The following is a 20,320-nucleotide window of genomic DNA, read 5'->3' as shown; positions in this document are numbered from 1 at the left end:
CGAAAATTCAGGTAATTACATAACACTTTTATGCATAATAGGCATTCATTTTATTACAATGGGGAGCGAACATCTGAGAGTATGCAGAAATATTTAATTTTTGTCTTTTCCTAACCATTCTTCATGGTGGAGCAAAGATATACCGGTAGGTTATTTCAAACGAAAGTACGCATCATTTTAAAACACCCAGAACTCAAATTTTACATCTGGAAACTATGAAAATTGTCATTATCATAATTGCTTGAGATGGATATCACAAATCTATCTGAAATGGTGGCAATTAAATTGTTCAGTTTCCAATAAAAGTCTTCTATGTCTTTCCAATGTTTGTAGGTCTTCACCTAGTTCCCTGTTTTCACATGCTTGCAAGCCTTTATCCAGTTTGCAACATTGAAAACAATTTTTACACGATTGGTGGTATATTATTTTTGTGAACGAATCTTTTAGTTTGGATTCAAATTATTTCAAAGGTTCTTGATGAAATTGATCCCAATTAGTCATAAAACAGTCATGTTGGCGTTTTAAAATAATGTTAGTGATGGCATAATAAAATTGATCCACATTTAATTTTCTTCAGGACGAAGCATGGTTCCATTTACATGATCATGTAGTAATACAGATTAACAGATACCAGAATGTAGAAAAACCCGATCTATTATATGAAATGCCACTGCATGACGAGAAAATTGGGGTATGGTGCGCTGTAAATGAATACAGAATAATAGGAACTATATTTCATGAAAATACTAGCAATGCATAGAGATACCACGATAACATACACTATTCTTCGAACATTATATGACACAATGTTAATCCAATTTTTTCAACAAGACTCTGCTACAGTTCATAATATAGTACATGGCTCGTTATTTTTAACTGAGGACACTTTTGAAGATAGTGTAATTAATAAAGGATTTGACCAGCACAATTTCCAGATCTTGGTATATGCGATTTTTATGTATGACGAAGCTTGAAAAATAAAGTGTATATGAATAACCCACACACCAGAAGAAGCAAAAGAGAATATAAGGAGAGAAATTCCAGTCATTTCAAAAGATGAACTAATGTTTGTGAATGCATACTTTTTCAAAAGATGTTAAAAATGTGTCGCAGTACAAGGACAGTATTTCCAACATCTTCTGCAACAAAGGTAGGTGATCACTTCATTGTTCTCGTAATTCTTAATTCCTGTCGTGTCTCTGGGACACACAGAGCTTCCACAAGAGAATGTCATCAGACACAGTCCACTGCCACTGCCTTTGCCTGGTTCCATGACAGATTGACCACCGTTAATTCTAAGTCTATAGATCTTGGCCAAGTCATCCTTGGTCTGCCACAACGTCTTTTTCCTTGTGGGTACTTTAATTGTAATTGTGAAATTAAAATAAAGTCATATGCTTGAGTTGAGGGGTTATGTTTATCTGATTCCACAGGCAGGCAACATATTTTCAGTCATATATATAAAACAATGAAATAGAAAATATTCAGAAGGGTGTTCGATTTGATACTGATACACGGAAAGCACATCTTTTTTTCTATCTAACATCCAATTATAAGAATGTTTGCATCAATATAGGGAGAAATAGCATACCTCAATTTTATTGATTTGGAAAGCCCTTTGATCATGTACAATCTGATAAACTCAAACAATATCTATATCAAATCAGACTGGATAACAAAAATAAGGATAAAAGAAATTCATTATTATAATCAAATGTAACCAGTAAAACTTGGAAACAACTAGATTACCAAAACAGACATAAAATGTATCTTAAAACAAGGCCACACGCTATTACCTTTATTATTTAATATATATTCCGAAAATATTGTTTTTTGAAAGCTGTAGAAGATTCGACAAAAGTTATAAATTCAATGGTGAAAATGTAAATAATACAAGATAGGCCGACATCACTGTCCAAGATACTGAATAACTTTCAGAACATGTGTGGATTTGTATTGCCGAATTCAGCTTAAAACTTAATAATGACAAAATAAAAATCATGGTTGTCAGTGAAAATCAATATTGTGATCTACACGTAAAAATAAAATAATAAAATACAGGAAGAGTTACATAGTTAATATATAGTATTTAGGCTGCTGGATAAACGAGAGCTGGAAAGAATTAAGTGACAACACTGTTTTAACCCCGTGCAGAGAGTTTTGTTCAAGCTGCTGTTGGCAACACGTGTAGAGGATGGGTGGAGCTATACAACGTGGGTGGCGGTGCTAGTGTAGGTACTGGAGTGATAGGAGTGGCATGTGTTGAATGCAGGTTGTCAAATCATGCCACTCGAAACGGGATTTTTTCCAAGTTAGAACAATGTACCTGGATAAAGATCGAAATGGCCTGTGGAAAAAACACCAGGGAATGTCACACTGGGCTACGTGAAGCGTGCGGGAATGAGGCATTGCCGTATCAGACTATGGCATGTTGGGTTACAGCTTTTCGTACAGGACGTGATAGTGTGCATCAGGAACCAGGTGGAGGTCGACATGGAGTCGAAAACCAAGTCATTAAATTGATTCAATCTTTGCTGCATTGGACAGGAGGTGGACTTCCAGGGAATTGGTTAACGAGGTAGGAACAACCCACACTACCGTGTTGAATGTGTTGCACAATGTCCTTGGTTACCGAAAAATTGCATCCCGGTGGGTACCGCATCACCTTACAGACGTTCAAAAATGGCACAGATACGCCTTCGTCGGTGATCATTTGGCACATTACTGACAGGAAGGTCGCGTGTTTCAGGACAGGATCATCGCATTTGACGAAACTTGGGTGCGCTCTTGTGAGCCAGAACTTAAGTGCCAATCAAATGAATGGCACCACCCATCATCTCCCCGACCCAAGAAGCTGCATCAGGAATCAGGGAATGTGAAGGTGATGGTGATAGTGGCATACGACGTATGTGGTGTCATTATACAGCATGCAGTTCCTCCCCTTCACATTCCCTGGTTCCTGACGCAGCTTCTTGGATCAGGGAGATGATGGGTGGCGCCATTAATTTGATTGGCGCTTAAGTTATGGCTCATGAGAGCATGCCCATGTTTCGTCAAATGCGATGATCCTGTCCAGGAACACGCGATCTTTCCATCTGTAATGTGCCAAATGATCACCGGTGAGGGCATATCTGTGCCATTTTGAACGTCTGTAAGGTGATGCGGTACCCACCAAGGACATTGTGCAACACATTCAACACGGTAGTGTGGGTTGTTCCTACCTCGTTAGCCAATTCCCTGGAAGTCCACCTCCTGCCCACATGCAGCAAAGATTGAATCAATTCAATGACTCGGTTTTCGACTCATGTCGACCTCCACCTGGTTTCTGATGCACACTATCACGTCCTGTATGAAAAGCTGCAACAAACATGCCACAGTCCAATATGGAAATGCCTCATTCCTGCATGCTTCACGTAGTCCAGTGTGACATTCCCTGGCGTTTTTTCCATGGGCCACTTCGATCTTTATTCAGGTACATTGTTCTAACTTGGAAAACATCCCGTTTCAGGCAGTGTGATTTGACAACCTGCATTCAACACATGCCACTCCTATCACTCCAGTACCTACACTAGCACCGCCACCCGAGTTGTATAGTTCCACCCATCCTCTACATGTATTGCCAACAGCAGCTCGAACAAAACTCCCTGTGCGGGGATAAAACAATGTTGCCACTTATTTCTTTCCAGCCCTCGTATAACGTGATAGATCCAATATCTGATCTGGGATGCCAAAATGAACATGCGAGAACAGATTTCTTAAATCACAACCAATTTTCTCTAACAAGTATTTATCTCTATAATTGAAAATCAGACCAGACTAATGTTACATCTAGTCAGTTTTACTCTATGGAATAGAATGAGAACTTCAAAAGTCAACATCATTAGGCAAGTTGAGGCATTTGAGATGTTGGTATAGAGGAGAATGTTAAGAATCCCTAAATAGCCTACATATACTATAATGAAGAAATCCTCAGGCAAATGGGTGTAGAATACCAATTATTCCTAAATATAAACCTCAAGAAAACAGCATACAGAGGACATAACTTACGAAATAAAAAATATCTGCCTCAACTCATTATAAAAGGTAAAACTGAAGGGAAGAGAGGATGGCAAATTTCTTGGCTGTGCAACATATAGCAGTGGACAAGTATACATGCAAGGAAGCTATATCAGACAGTTGAAGATTGTGACATGTGATCGCCAACATTTGTTAAGAATACAGAGCTCAAAGAATAGGACTATAATTTTTTTGTAGATGAAAATGCATTTCCTGATTTTACGCAGTTTTCAAGAAACATAAAAAAATAATATAAAAACTGTAAAAAAAGGTGATAATTAAATGACGAATATGAGAGAGAGTGTAAATTCTGACAGACTTGTTCTTTTAATCTTTAAGCTAAATTTGGTTCAAACGATTTATTTAATCCTACTACATGTATATTTCAATACACAACTAACCCAGATGTTTCCAGGAAGGTTTCCTAGAAAAATGCTGACATACAAGGAATGAATAATTTTAACTTGCGTTCAGATTTCATATAACATATGCAAAAGAGAACTCATTTGAAGTTCATTTTCAACAAGAGAAGAGTTCCATCAGTAAATGTAAGGTCGAAGTGTTTAGTGGTTTATTACGACAACATGTGGTCTAGTTAGGAATTTCAAGACAATCCGACTATAATTTTTAATGGTATTGGAATGAGTCACTTAACTATCTAAGAGAATATAAAAGTTACTATTTCCACAGTCTTTCAAATTTTCTTCTGTACATATTTAATAGCATATACTTCTATTTAAAACAAAGTCATGCACTTCACACAGCCAACACGACATGATGAAACATGATATGGCCAACATGGCAGACATTAAATTTCAAAACACAATTTCAAAGAAAAAAAATAATAAAACTTTCATTTTAGAACAGAGACTTTTAAGATTTAAATTTAAGCTTTTTTAACAAACCACTACCTTTACCACACTTGCTAAGCTAAGCTACAGAAAACGATTTAAACGAGGAATATAATAAAATTCAAGTAAGTGTGATACACAATAGCAAAAACTATATTAAATATGTGCACATAATCCTACTATAAGAAGCTGAATGAAAGTATGGAAAGTCTATTTCGCTATGTAGATGGTTCAACTGTAAAAGAACATCTGCACTTTTCTACAGATAATATAGCCTACTGTTGCACCATAATAACCCATTCAGGATTTATGCATAAACAATTATTTCTTTGAGAGAAACAATTTGGGAACGCACAGCCTGCATAGTTTTCTTTTACACTACAGATTGCTTAATCTTAATGCAAATAAACAGACATTTCTGTATTTTTTGTTTGTGCTAAAGACTTTACAAAATTACAAATTCGCTTGTAAATACAGAGTAAGAATGATATTCGTCCACAAGTTAAAGGGACAGGCAGAAGGAAAGTTTGGTTCGCAAAAAAAAAAAAAAAAAAAATCAAGGGTAGATAAACAGCATTTCAAAAACAATCTTTTTAGTATCAAAGTTGCTGAATAACATCATTTTCGTAAAAATATCGAAAACAATGTTTTATTACAGGAAAGTGAAAAGAACAAAACTGTATTTAACAAGTCACTGAATGAAATAATCCAGCACACACAAGAAATAAATAAAGAAGTTGAAGGATAATAAAATTACTTACTTACTTATGGCTTTTAAGGAACCCGCAGGTTCATTGATGCTCTCACATAAGCCCGCCATCGGTACCTATCCTGAGCAAAATTAATCCAGTCCCTACAATCACATCCCACCTCCCTCAAATCCATTTTAATATTATCCTCCCATCTACGTCTTGGTCTCCCCAAAGGTCTTTTTTCCCTCCAGTCTCCCAACTAACAACACTATATACATTTCTGGATTCGCCCATACATGCTACATGCCCTGCCCATCTCAAAGGTCTGGATTTAATGTTCCTAATTATGTCAGGTGAAGAATACAATGCATCCAGTTCTGCGTTGTGTAACTTTCTCCATTCTCCTGGAACTTCATCCCTCTTAGTCCAAAATATTTTCCTAAGAACCTTATTCTCAAACACCCTTAACCTCGTCTCTCAAAGTGAGAGTCCAAGTTTCACAACCATACATAAAACTGGTAATAGAATTATTTTATAAATTCTAACTTTCAGATTTTTTGACAATAGACTGGATGACAAAAGCTTCTCAACTGAATAATAACAGGTATTTCCCATATTTATTCTGCGTTTCATTTCCTCCTAAGTGTAATTTATATTTGTTACTGTTGCTATTTGTTGTTGATATTTGAATTTTTCCACTTCTTCAAAGGATAAATTTCAAATTTTTATATTTCCATTTCGTACAATATTTTGGTCACGAGACATAATCATATACTTCGTCTTTTCGGGATCTACCTCCAAACCTATCACTTTACTTGCTTCAAGTAAAATTCCCGTGTTTTCTCTAATTGTTTGTGGATTTTCTTCTAACATATTCACGTCATCCACATAGACAAGCAACTGATGTAACCCATCCAATTCCAAACTCTGTTATCTTGGACTTTCCTAATGGCATACTCTAGAGCAAAGTTAAAAAGTAAAGGTGATAGTGCATATCCTTGCTTTAGCCCACAGTGAATTGGAAAAGCATCCGACAGAAACTGACCTATAGTAATAAAATTACTATCAATTCAAATTTAAAGAATCCTACAAACATTCTGGCAGTTGATGTACATAAAGAGGATGGAAAGGTAAGCTCCACACAGACAATCTGATCATAATTCCAACATTGTACATTCACTTACAAATTTTATTTTCTCCTAATCTTGTTGTCTTGAAATTTCTAGTGATGGTAACAATGGTTAGGTGTACTTAACATAACCTTTTTCTCTGCCTCCTGTTATCTATTCGTTTTATAATTGGTTCATCAGATCATGTATAAGAAGAGATGAGTCAATTTGCATCAGTAGCATTTCAACATTCAGAACAATTTCTCGCATAGTCTCATAGAAAATATATGCAGAGGCTGGAAATCGCAATGTAGATTTTGTGCACTAGAAGAAGAAACCATCTCATATGAGAGGGTCAGGTACATGTGACATTTTAAGAACATGAGTTAAGTGCATCCAGAGCAAGCTAAAGCATCTACAATTTTAGTGGTAAAGAGATACATCTTTTAACGTCATCACACACTAATATTGAAATAAAAAATTTCACGGAATTTACGATAGCTTAAGTACTTTCAACTACATTTTCTCAAAAATAACTTAAGTGCACTTATACCCCTTTGCTTCTGAAACCATCATATGTGATCTATAAATAATTCATGAAACTTTAGAATATATTAACTGTTTGCAATCATAAATTTCTGGCAGAATATGCGCCAAAAGGGAATGTGATTGGTTTATTAATGGGACAACGTACTTTTAGAAAATAAATGTACAGGATGGAATTCTATTATGTAAATCCTAACAGTGCATTTCGCAGGATAGGAAAAACCACCTAACAAGAATTTATGGATGTGATTCATAAGAAGATATCATTTGTCAGAGATTGTAAGCTTCTGAAAATGAATGAGGTTCAGGGCTGTTTAATTAATCCCGAAGTGCTCGGGGTAATCTGACACACTTCATTTATATTCTCTTTGTAATGTAAGTTACTCACCCACAGTCTTGGTGTCGAGGCCATTGTCGCCAGTGTGGCACAGCACCTCCTGCAGGAAGGCGCACAGGTACAGGAACACATTCTTGCGGTGCTCGGGCAGCTGCATTATGATCTGAAAATGTGCAATGCATTCTGATGTCCTGCTTCAGAGGTTGCCAAAAATTCTCAGTTGCACAATGCCACAAATAATACCAATCAAAATTAAACAAAGGGAAAATGCACAGGGGACAAAGTAGTTCAATACACAGCAATGAATTGCACAGTAACTTACTTTCGTAAAAGAAGGTAACACTATAGTAAAAAATACATAATGTATTCGCCATTTATTTTATTTCTATACTCAATATTATTTGCAGTGAGAGAAGTGGGGAAAAAACCAGAGGTGTTTTGCTACCCCAAGATTTTCCTCTGGCATACCTCGATTTAAAATAGGCATACCCCCTTTCTTATAAAATACACATACCTACATGACGAATACTATAAATTGTTTCGTGTAATCAACAACGCGAATCTTTGAAGCTTACACAACACATTAAATTTTTTAATAAAATAATTTCAAGTTACTGCAGGTATTTGCTATATTATTTTGCAATGTCCATTGAGACTTATCATTTAAAATAATGTTAAAGCACCTCCTATGAAGAAGTGTTCAGATCTCAGAAAGTATGTGTTGTAGGACCCATGTTTATTAGACATTATTTTCTTGTTCTGATGCATACTAACACCACCTAAAATATTGGGTACTTTTTTTTAACACTAGTATATGAGTTTTTAGATTTTCACGGTGACTGTGATTGGAGTTAGGCTTTTGGGTAATTCATCATGTCCTGGAACTTGACATTTCCAATGTTTCAGGGTATGACCAAAGTGGTCGCCTAGTCTGTTGGGTTCGTTATGCTAGGCTAATCCGGACAACTGAGCAAGGGTTCTAATTGGCTACTGTTTGTATAGGAAATTAACTGTTGAAGTCAAATGAGACACTGGCAAAAACATGAACATATATTATAATACAAGAATAGGCTATGTGAAATAGAACTATAAACAACAGCCAATTAGAACTCTTGCTCAGTTGTCCGGAATAGCCTGGGGTAACAAGCCCAACAGAGTAGGCGACCTCTCTGGTCTTATCCTGATGATGGAACCTGTATGTAGTTTCGAAATTTTGAACATGAACATGGTGGATTACACAAAAGCCTAATTCCAATCACAGAAGGTTCTGTTTGCAAATTCAAGAGAATAGAGATTAAGATCATGATTGAGATGGCTGCACGAGAGAACATGTAGAAGTTGGGATGTCACAATTGAAATATAGTGACACTAAGGTCGTCAAGGACTGTAGTATCAAAGAATGCGTGAGATAGTGTGGCCATAAGGTTTATGATATATATCACGGTCGTTGGAAACTGAACTTTTATAGTGACTATATCTTCTTATGGGGAAGTAAAAGATATGGTACACAGATTGCATTTTCATTCTTGTTCACACACCTGTTTGCACTGAAGGTAATTGCTTGCAGCGCTGAGACAGACGCTGTGCATGTTATACGGGATGAGGGGCTCTGCTGTCGACTCCAACAGCAGCAGCAAGGCCTCAGCCACTGAGTGAATGCTGCCAGCTGTATCACTTTCAGGAATTATATTATCATCATATAACGTGACGATCTAATTGTTTTCATTAAACCAAAAGTGAAACTGGTTCAGTGAAGGTCCAAATTAACACAAATAGAAATACACACATATTAATAATAATAATAATAATAATAATAATAATAATAATAATAATAATAATACAGTAATACTGATAATGAAGGTATCAATAGTTATTCTTTTTTTAAAACTAATATTGGGCACTTGACTTGTGCCATTCATCCAAGCATCCTCAACAGCGGGCAATGTGCCAAAGCTTGTAGTTCTTTCAGCCAATGAAGGTGTTGCACTTGGTGCGCCAAAGGAGGCAAACTAAGTAACGCCGTATGATGATTAATGAAGCAATGATGGAATACTGGTAGGGGAAACAGGAGTAACCCTAGAAAACCTACCAACAAACACTACCTCTGTCTTCACTAATTCCATTGGATTAGGACCTAGGGTACCAGGCATAGAAAACCAATGTTCTAGCCATTCAGCTAGCAATGAGCAGCTCATTGTTATCTAGTCCACTGTGTTTATTGACGTTTCATTTTACACTTCTTTGCTCCTTTGTCAGAGGATTCTGTAGTCTCACAAAACATCTGTTCATGGATGGAACTTCATGAGGGAGTAAAAGTTGGCTGGTGAAATTGTTTCTGTTTGAACTTTCTTTCAGACACAAGGTTCTCTTAAGTGCTACAAATCTATGACACTGAATGCCCAGCTTTTCAATTTTTCTTCTCAAAGGAAGACATAATATGGATTCTTATCTTTCTTCAAGGTTATATTACTTTTCATTGGGTTTGAACCTATGAACTTCAGACTCGATGACTAACATATTGTAGTAACCAACTAATCATCCAGGACAACCTTAATTTCATTTTATTTATAGTATTTCATATATATATATATATATATATATATATATATATATTACATTAGCATTGTATCTCTGTGACGTAGAAAAAGTGAAAAATTATAAAAAATATATATAATACATAGTAAGTAAATTAGTTCAATTTACAAGCATGAACAATAAACAATTCATCAGTTAGTAGAAGGTATGAGTGTGAAAAATTTTGTAAAGTCTGTTGTAAATTTTTTCTATTTGTAATTCATGAATAGTGAATTGCATTTTTATTACATCTGAGACTAACAAAGGATAGAAGGAGATTTGATTTGTATCTTGTATTAAAACATTAATGTTCTGATTAGTACAAGAAGTATCTCTATTTTTAACATAAAACATCATGAGGGAAAGAATGTAGCCACAAGTTAAGGCAAAATATATCTAAATTTTCAAAAAAAAAATAAATAAATAAATAAATAAAAAGTCGCACCTATCTTTTTAGGGAATTCTACTGTAAAACAAAAATTTGGACCTAAAAAAAAAAAAAAAAAAAGAAAAGATCAAGTGAAAAAAATGCATAAAAGAAGTTTTACAGCAAAATTAATTGCTTTCTGCTACTATTACTATAAATTCTATGCAAAGCACTGACAACAAAAGGATACGCAAAGGGTCTGGTGAACCATTGTCCAGCCAGTTCCGAATGTGCAGCAGTTCAGAGTTGAGCCCTGGTTGTTCAAATAAGTGTGGCTGCTTGAGTCCATGCCGGTACAGATGATCAACCAGGAACCAGATTTCCTTTGGAATGGGATATGGATCTTGTGTGCTCGTCATCTCCTTTGCATTCTCCTGCAAAAAAAAAAAAAAAAAAAAAAAAAAAAATACTCCAGCTATATCCAAGAAATCAACTATCAGAATAGCAAAGATTATATACCCAAATTTCTAAATGTTACTTTCTTTGTTTTTTCAAGATTAAAATCGGATTTATGTTAAATTATTAACCAGTATATGTAATGGTATTTTAATCTCTCCTCGTCCTTCTCTAAATAGTAGAGCTAAAGAAATTAATTTTAACATGTATCATAGTGCAGGTTATTGTTCATTACTATTATTTTTCTAAAATGCTCATTAGCTCTATTTTTGTCCTGTAAAGCCTAGTCTAAGTGAATAACTTTTTAACAGTCATTATGGTATCAACATCAGATAAGCTCTATCCTAGAATCGACTTCTCATTGGACCACAGAGATAAAGTCTTATGAAGAGCTATTTGATGAATGTGACCAAACATGTCAATCAGAACATCCTGTTGAAGTGTGGTACCTTATAGTCATGATGAACAACAATATTCTTTTTCTCTAGTCGAATTTATGCAGTGCGGCATTCTGTCTCCCTGAATGTCTCAAACTCAGTAATCTGCATTTTTTGTATGGACTTGATACATACGCGGAGTTATGGGGTGGCATAGGGGGCACTGTCTGAACTTTTTTTTTCTATTAACGTTACAAAATATTGAATTCAAAAGATCTTTTTCGCTTTTGTTTATGATTAAGTTTCTATGCTTAAATTTATGAATTGATGTCTTCAGATCATGTGTCTGGATTAAAATATTTATTTTTAATATCTGAATGTATAAAAATTTCTATACAGTACCTCATTTGAGGAATGGAAGCATTGTAATGTTTCTTTTGTAACAGCCTGTCCTCATGTGTTAGAAGTCTGCAGGTGTTCAGGCTGCCACTTGGAGAAATAAGAATAACATACTGCACAACAATGCAAAAAAAGAAAAGTGACCCCAGTATAATGTGCAAACTTAAAGACGAGATTAAATTAAATAATTAGAGTTTACATTTCATATGATATCTTCAGGAAGGTAAACTTCGTATAAAAAGTTTCTGTTAGCACTATTACGTAGTTTTATTGATGTATGCATGTGTTTCTGTGCGAGAAGGGAGACTGTTTTAAGTTATGCCCTATTATAATTTGTAGTAGACCTACAGTTCAAGTCCTATACAACTTGGACCGAAACACCAGATGTGGATGTAACACTGTAAGAAACATGTCCTCGACAATACCTTTATTAAATAATCATATTCCGGTAGCTATAACGGGGGAAGGAGGTAAATGATGTCCCCCATAACCCCGTTATATGGGGATTCTATGGTTTTCTTTGCCCCCCCCCCCCCCCAAGGAAACAGTTCTCACTTCACCTATGACTTCATGCTTGGATTCACAAGATTACCTTATGCTCACCGCGGTGCAAGGTCAATCTCATTTTGGCAAGTTTATTGGATCATTTCCTGTGTCACTAACTTAGCTAATCTATCACAGTGGTCTAGTCCTCATAAACCTTCTTATAATACTGATAAACTTCAATGAGCACAATGTGCTCTCCACTCAGGAACTCCTATCATTGCTGCTTCAAATGAACATTTACGTCATTCTCCATTTTCATTCACTGCCACAATAATCTCATTTGAAGGAGAAAAGTGGAACTTGCATATGTGGCCAAGAAAGTTCAAAGTTTTACATAGTACAGCGAAAATTTGACTTCACACAGATGGAAGAATATAACTATAAGGTACTGTTTTCGAAACAATTTTCGTTATTTCAAAGATACATTTATTGTAACGCACTTGCAATCTCTGAGAGATGTAAAGGTAAGAACTATTTCCACAACTTATGAAGATGTTACAGAAAGTGTAGTTCCTGTTTTCTATACTTGATACAATCCAATCACTTTACTAAAAAAGGAAAACCTCCGGGCTTGATCTGTTCAGCTATCCTGTACTTCATTTTAGAAGTGCAGATGGAAAATACATTACAATGAACAAAGAACTTGTAACTTCTATACCAGACCACAGTTTCTTTGCTTTTAAATTGATATATGAAATTCTCTCATATACGCAAAATGTCGGCCTACTACAAGTGAATAAACCCTGACCACTGAGTTGAAATAACAAATGGAGAGACATTTGGTTGTTACTTCAGTGATCAGGCTATTACCTAATTCGATATAACAAAGTAATGCACGCACCAACTCCATCAGTCTGCCCACGGGAATCTCCCTGACAGGAACACTGATGTACACCAATGCCTCTATTGACGAGCCAAAGCAGCTGCGCTCATACGTTCCTGTGGAACAAGATAAATGTCAGGCAGACTGCAACACTCTTTCATGTTTAATAAAAATACATTATCACCTAACAGAAGACAGAAAAATCATCACAGTATGGTTACTAGGGTTGCCAACTCTCCTGTATTTCCCGTACTTGCCCCTAATTTTTAAGTCTCCCAGCTCCCGTATTTTTCTTCTCTTCGAACATTTTTCTCCCTTATTTTTGCATAACGTAAAAATCATTGTCGGCCTGGGTTATGCAGTCGGCAGAGTGCTGGCCTTCTGTGTCCGAGTTGCGGGTTTGATCCCAGCCCAGGTCAATGGCATTTAAGTATGCTCATGTCAGTAGATTTAGTGGGATGTAAAAGAACTCTTGCGGGATAAAATTCCAACACACTGGCGATGCTGATATAACCTGTCGAGGTTGCAAGTGTTGTTAAATAAAACATAATTTTAATTTAAAAATCGTTATTCTAAACATTTGATTTTGCTGCAAATGATGATTGATTATATCATGAATTTTGTTGTTCAAGAGATGCATTAAAATGTGCAGTCTTTATAGAAGGTAATGCTTGCCAGAAATGGGTTTTAGTGCTCACCTGTTTAAAATCAAACAATATTAATCCCGAGTGTACGCTTAAAATGTTATACCGCAAAGACAACGTGCCTTATCTGCGTGACCTCGCTGTACCTTACAGCCAGTATTGGTCGTCTTGAGGCGGTGATTCACTCGCTTCGATATGCGTCAGTCCGTCTCTTACAGATTGCTTAACGTGAAAAATCGTGTGTGCGTGCTTTTTCAGTGCAATGTAAATTTATAATTGGTGTCTTCAATACAGTTCGGGTAACGTGAAATATCATGTGTGCGTGCTTTATAATTCGACACTGTCTTCTGCTGTGGCTCAATTGATATCTTTTCTGCGGATTCAGATTCGATTCCCAGTAGGAATGTAATGTTACATGGCGTTTGCAGTCCCACAAAGGGTATTTATAAATAATGTATTTGTGAAATATTCATCTTGGAGAAGGTACCGTAAAGCGGGGTGACTTTGAATGCTGAGGTGACTTTGAACAGTAATTTAGCACCTTTCTAAATTAAATGCTGTACCCAATTGCGATAAAACTGTTTAAGTTGTCAATAAACTAGTTCAGTTTTTTCGCAATAGGGTACAGCATTTAATTTAGAAAGGCGCTAAATTACTGTTCAAAGTCACCTCGGCATTCAAAGTCACCCCACTTTACGGTATCATCACAAATTTGTAAGACAGTTTCCAGGAGTTCATCCTCCAAGTAAACATACAATTTATAAAATTGCTAAGAAATTTCGCGAAATGGGGTCTGTACTAAATAAGAAACCTGAAAAAAAAAAACGCCGTATTCTAACAGAGGAGAAATTAGACGAAATCGGTGCTCGATTAGAGGCTAGCCCTAGAAAATCTTTAAGATGTCTTGCTGCACAGTGTGGAATATCTAAAACAGCAGCTCATATTGCAACCAAACTGTTAAAATTAAAGCCTTATAAAATTAGGAATGTGCACAATTTAGAACCTCCAGACAGTCAAGCAAGAACAGAATTTTGCAGGTGGTTTCAACAACCAGTTCATGATGGTTCTCTCGATCCAGGACTTACATTTTCTACAGATGAAGCTTGGTTCACATTACGAGGACGTGTAAATAGTCAAAACAATAGGTATTGGAGTCAAGAAAATCCACACGATTTTCATGAACTTCCTCTACATGACAGTAAAATCGGTGTCAGGCTTGTATTCGCGCCGAGGGACAACACTTCGAAAACTAAAGTAGGTGCTTACAGCATCAAACAAGCATGAAATTTCCCGGAGAGTGTTGGTTATCTCCCACATCCTGCTTCCGTGCTAGCGCCGGGGAACTCGCTGAGCGAAGACCCTGTATTATAGATTTGGAAAACTGGCTAGTTTTGTTCTAAGCATATCAAGTAATGCTCATACAACGAAGATTTTTATCTCATGAACAATAATTGAACAAATATTTAAAACAGGAGCATGACACATCTAATCAAATCAGAGCTGCAAACCGCAGTCAACTTCAACTATTATGCGAAACAAAAACTGTCTCAAAATACTCTTAATTTAAGCCCAGCTGCCGAAGTTGTTTTTTAGTAACTGAACTGAATAATTTGCCAGTTTTGTATGTGAAATTTTGTCGATTTGCTAGTCTCCAGTATTTTCTTCAAAAAAAGTTGGCAACCCTAGTGGTTACATTTAATAACTAAGATTACATACTTAATAGCACTGTTTTTATATATACTTTTTGAATATATTTTTCTCTGCTGCAAATTTTTTTTTTCTTCTTTATACTGGGTGTTCATTTCAAAGTGTCATGACGTCACTGTTGGTGAGTCAGCGATTTGAAGCGAGTTTCAGCTTTTGTCAGAGAAGTTGCCTATTAAACAAGGCGTTCAATCTGAACTTAAGAATGTGTACGGTATAACTTGAACGTCGTAGCAACAGATGGCGGTCTTTACGGTCTGTGTGCTACCATAACCTCTTTCGAACTGTGTTTTGCGCGGGCAAGTCGTACCCAGGGTATTTGTTATCATCGGTTGCGTACGGCAACATTCCACAATACAAATCAAATGCTCCGTGTCCATGTTGACTGTCAAAGTTAATGTCAACAAATACTGTACGTAAGTAATTGTCTTAACCCTCTCCCCATAAGAAAAAAACTCACCTCAGTACGTGTTTTCAAACAGTTCACATTCCTGCCACTGCAGGAGTTACCGTATGTATCGGTAAGTACTCTTCAGAATGAACGCCGTACTTGGTAGGCAAATTCTCTTGCATATAGGTTATACGCCTTTGCAGATATGTAGGAAGATTGAATTTTCTAGGCTCATCGACTAGCCACATGACGACATACAGCGAGCCATGACACACTTTGAACTGAACACCCAGTATTTATGCATTGTCTAAGATTAATGGATAATGGTTGTCCGAACTCAGTTCGAAATGAAGTGAAACATAACTGCATTAGCAAGAAGTCAACTATAGAATTTTAAAAAGTCAATATAAATCCCCCAAAATTTAAGTCAAAACTAGTGTTTTAATAGTTACAATAATCTTATACATTGAGGAATGACTATAAAGCCTTTAATTCTACCAATGACTGTATTGAAGAGATGTTTTATTGTTCTCCTACACCTATTAAATTCATAAACATGAACCCCCACATGAAACTAAGCTACACTTACATATTTTTATACACAGATTTTAAACAGTAATCTTAAAACTCCTGTGTCCTATGCTCAGAAAAGCATCTGGTATACATATAGATACAGTCGAACAAGCTGGAATGGCCAACTCAAGAAATGTTCTGAATAGCTCTTGTATTTTTTATCACTTTACCACTTTTTTATCATCGTCCTATTACATCTTGGAGTTATTTCTCGTAGCATAATAAACATAAGGGGAAAAGATTCGCACTGTGCTTGACACAACTGGCATAACTGTAAAAGAATACACTTGTACACTCTGCAATTTGATGATCCCACAAATTATTTTCTTATTCCCGTTTTCAGGTGTATGCTCAAAATGAGTTTCCTCTGGTAAATCTGTCAAATTATATTTTCATCAATTACAAAAAGGCCTTTTTCTGTTCAATGACATACTATTTATAACGCTGGAGAACAATATAGTGAAAAAAAAGTTGTTGTTTTCTAATGCCAGGCGCTTGACAATAAAGTCATTTGACCTCTTGCACTCCAATATTTTTCAAAGATATTATCATGACCAGCCACTGAAGCACAGATTTTGAGGTGTTCCGAATCTATTTCTTGGTTTGAGTTGCACAATGGGCAGTTAGGGGACTGATATATTCCAATTCTATGCAGGTGTTTGGCCAAACAATCATGGCCTTTTGCCAATAGAAATGCAGTTACAGACGATTTTCGTGGTAAATCGGGAATTAACTGTGGATTTTGATGCAGAGTTCCATTTTTTTTCCCTTGGGATTGAGTTATCAAATTTTGTTTGTTGAAGTCTAAGTATGTAGATTTAATAAATCTCTTCACAGAGTAATATGTAGATTTAGTAACAGGTCTGTAAGTAGCAGTGCTGCCCTTCTTTGCTAAAGCATCCACATTCTCGTTTCCCAGGATTTCACAATGGGATGGTATCCATTGGAATACAATTCTTTTATTGAGCGATATTAATTGAGAGAGCATTTTAGTTATTTCTGCTGTTTGAGATGAAGGTGTGTGTTTAGAGACGATTGATAGAATAGCTGCTTTGGAGTCTGACAATATAACTGCATTCCTAAATTTATTGATGTGGCATAGAAGATTCCTGAGATATTCACTTATTGCAATGATTTCACCATCAAAACTTGTTGTTCCATATCCAAGAGATCTATAAAGTGAGAAGAGACAGCCCGTAACACCTGCACCGGCACCTTGTTCTCTGGAGATCAAGGATCCGTCGGTGTATAAATGAAGCCAGTTTTGTGGAGGGTACCTAATATTAATTGTCTCTGAAGACAATTGTTTCAGTATTTCAGTGTTTACTTCTGATTTCAGTATTTCTTACGAAAAAAAAGTATGGGTACCTGTAACAGTGATGAAGATGTCTTTCCCTCCCTCCAAGTGTAGCACCAGGATGTCATAAAGCTTATCCTCACCAGAGTTCAACTTGAACGCTGACTTCTTGTCCACAAACACCTCTAGTTTGATGTCACACTTCTCCCCTGTAAGTAACAGAAGAATGTTCACTACATTCACCAGATCCTGTTAAGATATAGCAAGTGCCGCACATTCACTACTAGCATTCCAATCACAAGTAATTACTATATTAAAAAGTATCTGTTTCTGAATGAGAAAGGTCCAGGCAAAATTCACTGGCTGTTTCCAGTACTCAATTAGTTTTCATCTTCGCCTATCATCCTACCATCAGGTGAAATTAATTCTGCCACACAGATGCTTCAAGTTATCGACACCTTCACACTAGCAGCACACTAGCAGAGTGACTGTCAGCAATACAAATACAGGTTTTTTTCCGATCTCTGATAACGAATTTGAATGACGTCATGTGTGTCAGGAATCACACTGACAGCTGAATTGTGGCGAGAAGTGACAGACCAGTAGTAAGTGATTTCATAATCACGGCGTATCACAGTAGCAATGTCCAAGAAACTCGAGCCTTTTTGGGAGGGGTACATAACAACTCTTTCCAATGCCAAGTACAGTTACGTGAAAATCATAGGAGCCTGCAACAAACGTGGTTTCATTATTTCCAAGAAAGGCCACTTGTGTGTACCTAATAAGACTGGCAAAGCTCAGATGGGATTAATTCCAAAGTGGAAAAAGCAAGCAAATTGACCCCCCATCACAAGTTGCCACACCCCAGTTGTCAACCTTTACCAATCTTATAAAGATGCCTTTCTTGAAAATAACGAAACCTTGTTTATTGCAGGCTTTTTTATTTTCACTTAACTGTAATTGGCATCGGAAAGAGTTGTTATTTACCCCTCCCAAAAAAGCTCGATTTTCTTGGGAATTTCTGCTGTGAGTCGCCATGCACTCTGACTTTGAAATCACTCACTACTGGTCTGTCACCTCGCGCCACAGTTCAGTTATCATGTGACTCCTGACGCACATGATGCCATTCAAATTCGTTACCAGAGATTGGAAACAACCCTGTACACATGTACTTCTATTTGTTACATGTATATTTTTTTTTAATCTTTTTTTTAGTTTAAAGCTCCAATAAAAGCAATTCAGAACGTCTTTTCTTGTAATTAATTACTTGATAATGTATAAATGTAACATTTACCTACCTGGCTTGATAAATCCAGAATATGGCTCAATATTAAGCCAATCCTTGCAATAACTCGAGTCATCTAACTTCTTGATAAACTCAAATGTCACTGGGACCTAAGATAATAGAAATAAGAAAATACCATTTTATTTTTACAAGGTTCTTCCCTTTGACATGACAGTAATGCTGATATATTTCCTAAGGTCCAAATCAAGATTGTTTTACTAAGAAACTAAAACAATTTTACTGAAAACATTTTTGACAAATATTTATCGCATCTTTAAGTACAGACCAATAATATTTCTCTTTGATCTCTGTCAGCTTTAATTTCTGACCATAATCATCTCATGAAACTACAATTTACCAGCTGTTCTTTAAGTACCAATGTAGTTTTTTTGTTGTTGATTATTTAACGACACTGTATCAACTACTAGGTAATTTAGCATCGATGGGATTGGTGATAGCGAAATGGTATTTGGTGAGATGAGCCCGAGGATTCGCCATAGATTACCTAACATTTGCCTTACAGTTGGGGAAAACCTCTGAAAAAAAGCATGCACGCGCATATCCACACGTGCACACAGTTCCACACAGACACACACACATACATACCTGCACACAAGTGCACAGATTATAATTGTAAGTTGTAACTATGTTGGCACTTAAAGAACAGCTGACAAATTGTAGTTTCATGAGATGATTATATACAAGGTGGAAGTGAAATAACCTTGGAGATCGAAAGGGATGATAGGGTACACTGAAATGAATAGAAAATCTATATTACATTTTGAGATTAAATGCACAGTTAAATTAGAAAATTAAGTTTGAAGTTTCAGCAGTCCGGTAACATCGCTGCTAACACACTTTACTCGTGATACAGATGTAAGAGGTCAACGAACTCTGTGTGTCTCGGTAGGTGAGCTGCTCTCTGCCACGAAGTTGTAACTTGGTCACATCGTGCAGTGCCTTCAAATTAAAGGTTTTTAAAATTAAATTTACACGAAAACTGTACATGCTATTGAAATATGCCAGAGGGATAAATTATTGTTTATTAGATTTCCCATCGATATGGATGAAAATCACGATCCTACTCGCAACAGTTACCGAATAAGAGGTTGTTAAACATTTGAGAAAAAATATTTTTTTCTGGAAAGGAACTATGAGCTTTCCACCAATATGATATTATAGTTTTTTGTTACATACAACATGAGCTATTTGCTCTGAAAATCTGCAAGGCTATTTCACTTCCACTCTGTATATAAAAGGGATGTTTTCCAAGAAAGATTTTAAAACTTCAGC

General features: G+C 36.2%; 1 protein-coding gene across 1 annotated transcript in view; it reads right to left on the bottom strand.

Moving 5' to 3' along the window:
• Ocrl (Oculocerebrorenal syndrome of Lowe) overlaps nt 1-20,320 on the bottom strand; it is a 106,568-nt gene that overhangs the window by 14,018 nt on the left and 72,230 nt on the right. Inside the window, exons 13-18 of the mRNA XM_069828466.1 lie at nt 19,041-19,137; nt 17,814-17,951; nt 13,152-13,249; nt 10,783-10,966; nt 9,130-9,257; nt 7,643-7,754 (exon numbers count right to left, since the gene is read on the bottom strand). Coding sequence (XP_069684567.1) covers nt 7,643-7,754; nt 9,130-9,257; nt 10,783-10,966; nt 13,152-13,249; nt 17,814-17,951; nt 19,041-19,137 — 757 coding nt within the window. The remainder of the gene's footprint in view (nt 1-7,642; nt 7,755-9,129; nt 9,258-10,782; nt 10,967-13,151; nt 13,250-17,813; nt 17,952-19,040; nt 19,138-20,320) is intronic.

This window comes from Periplaneta americana, chromosome 6 (genome assembly GCF_040183065.1).
Source record: "Periplaneta americana isolate PAMFEO1 chromosome 6, P.americana_PAMFEO1_priV1, whole genome shotgun sequence".
NCBI lineage: Eukaryota > Metazoa > Arthropoda > Insecta > Blattodea > Blattidae > Periplaneta > Periplaneta americana.
This window is presented reverse-complemented; position numbering and strand designations above follow the sequence as displayed.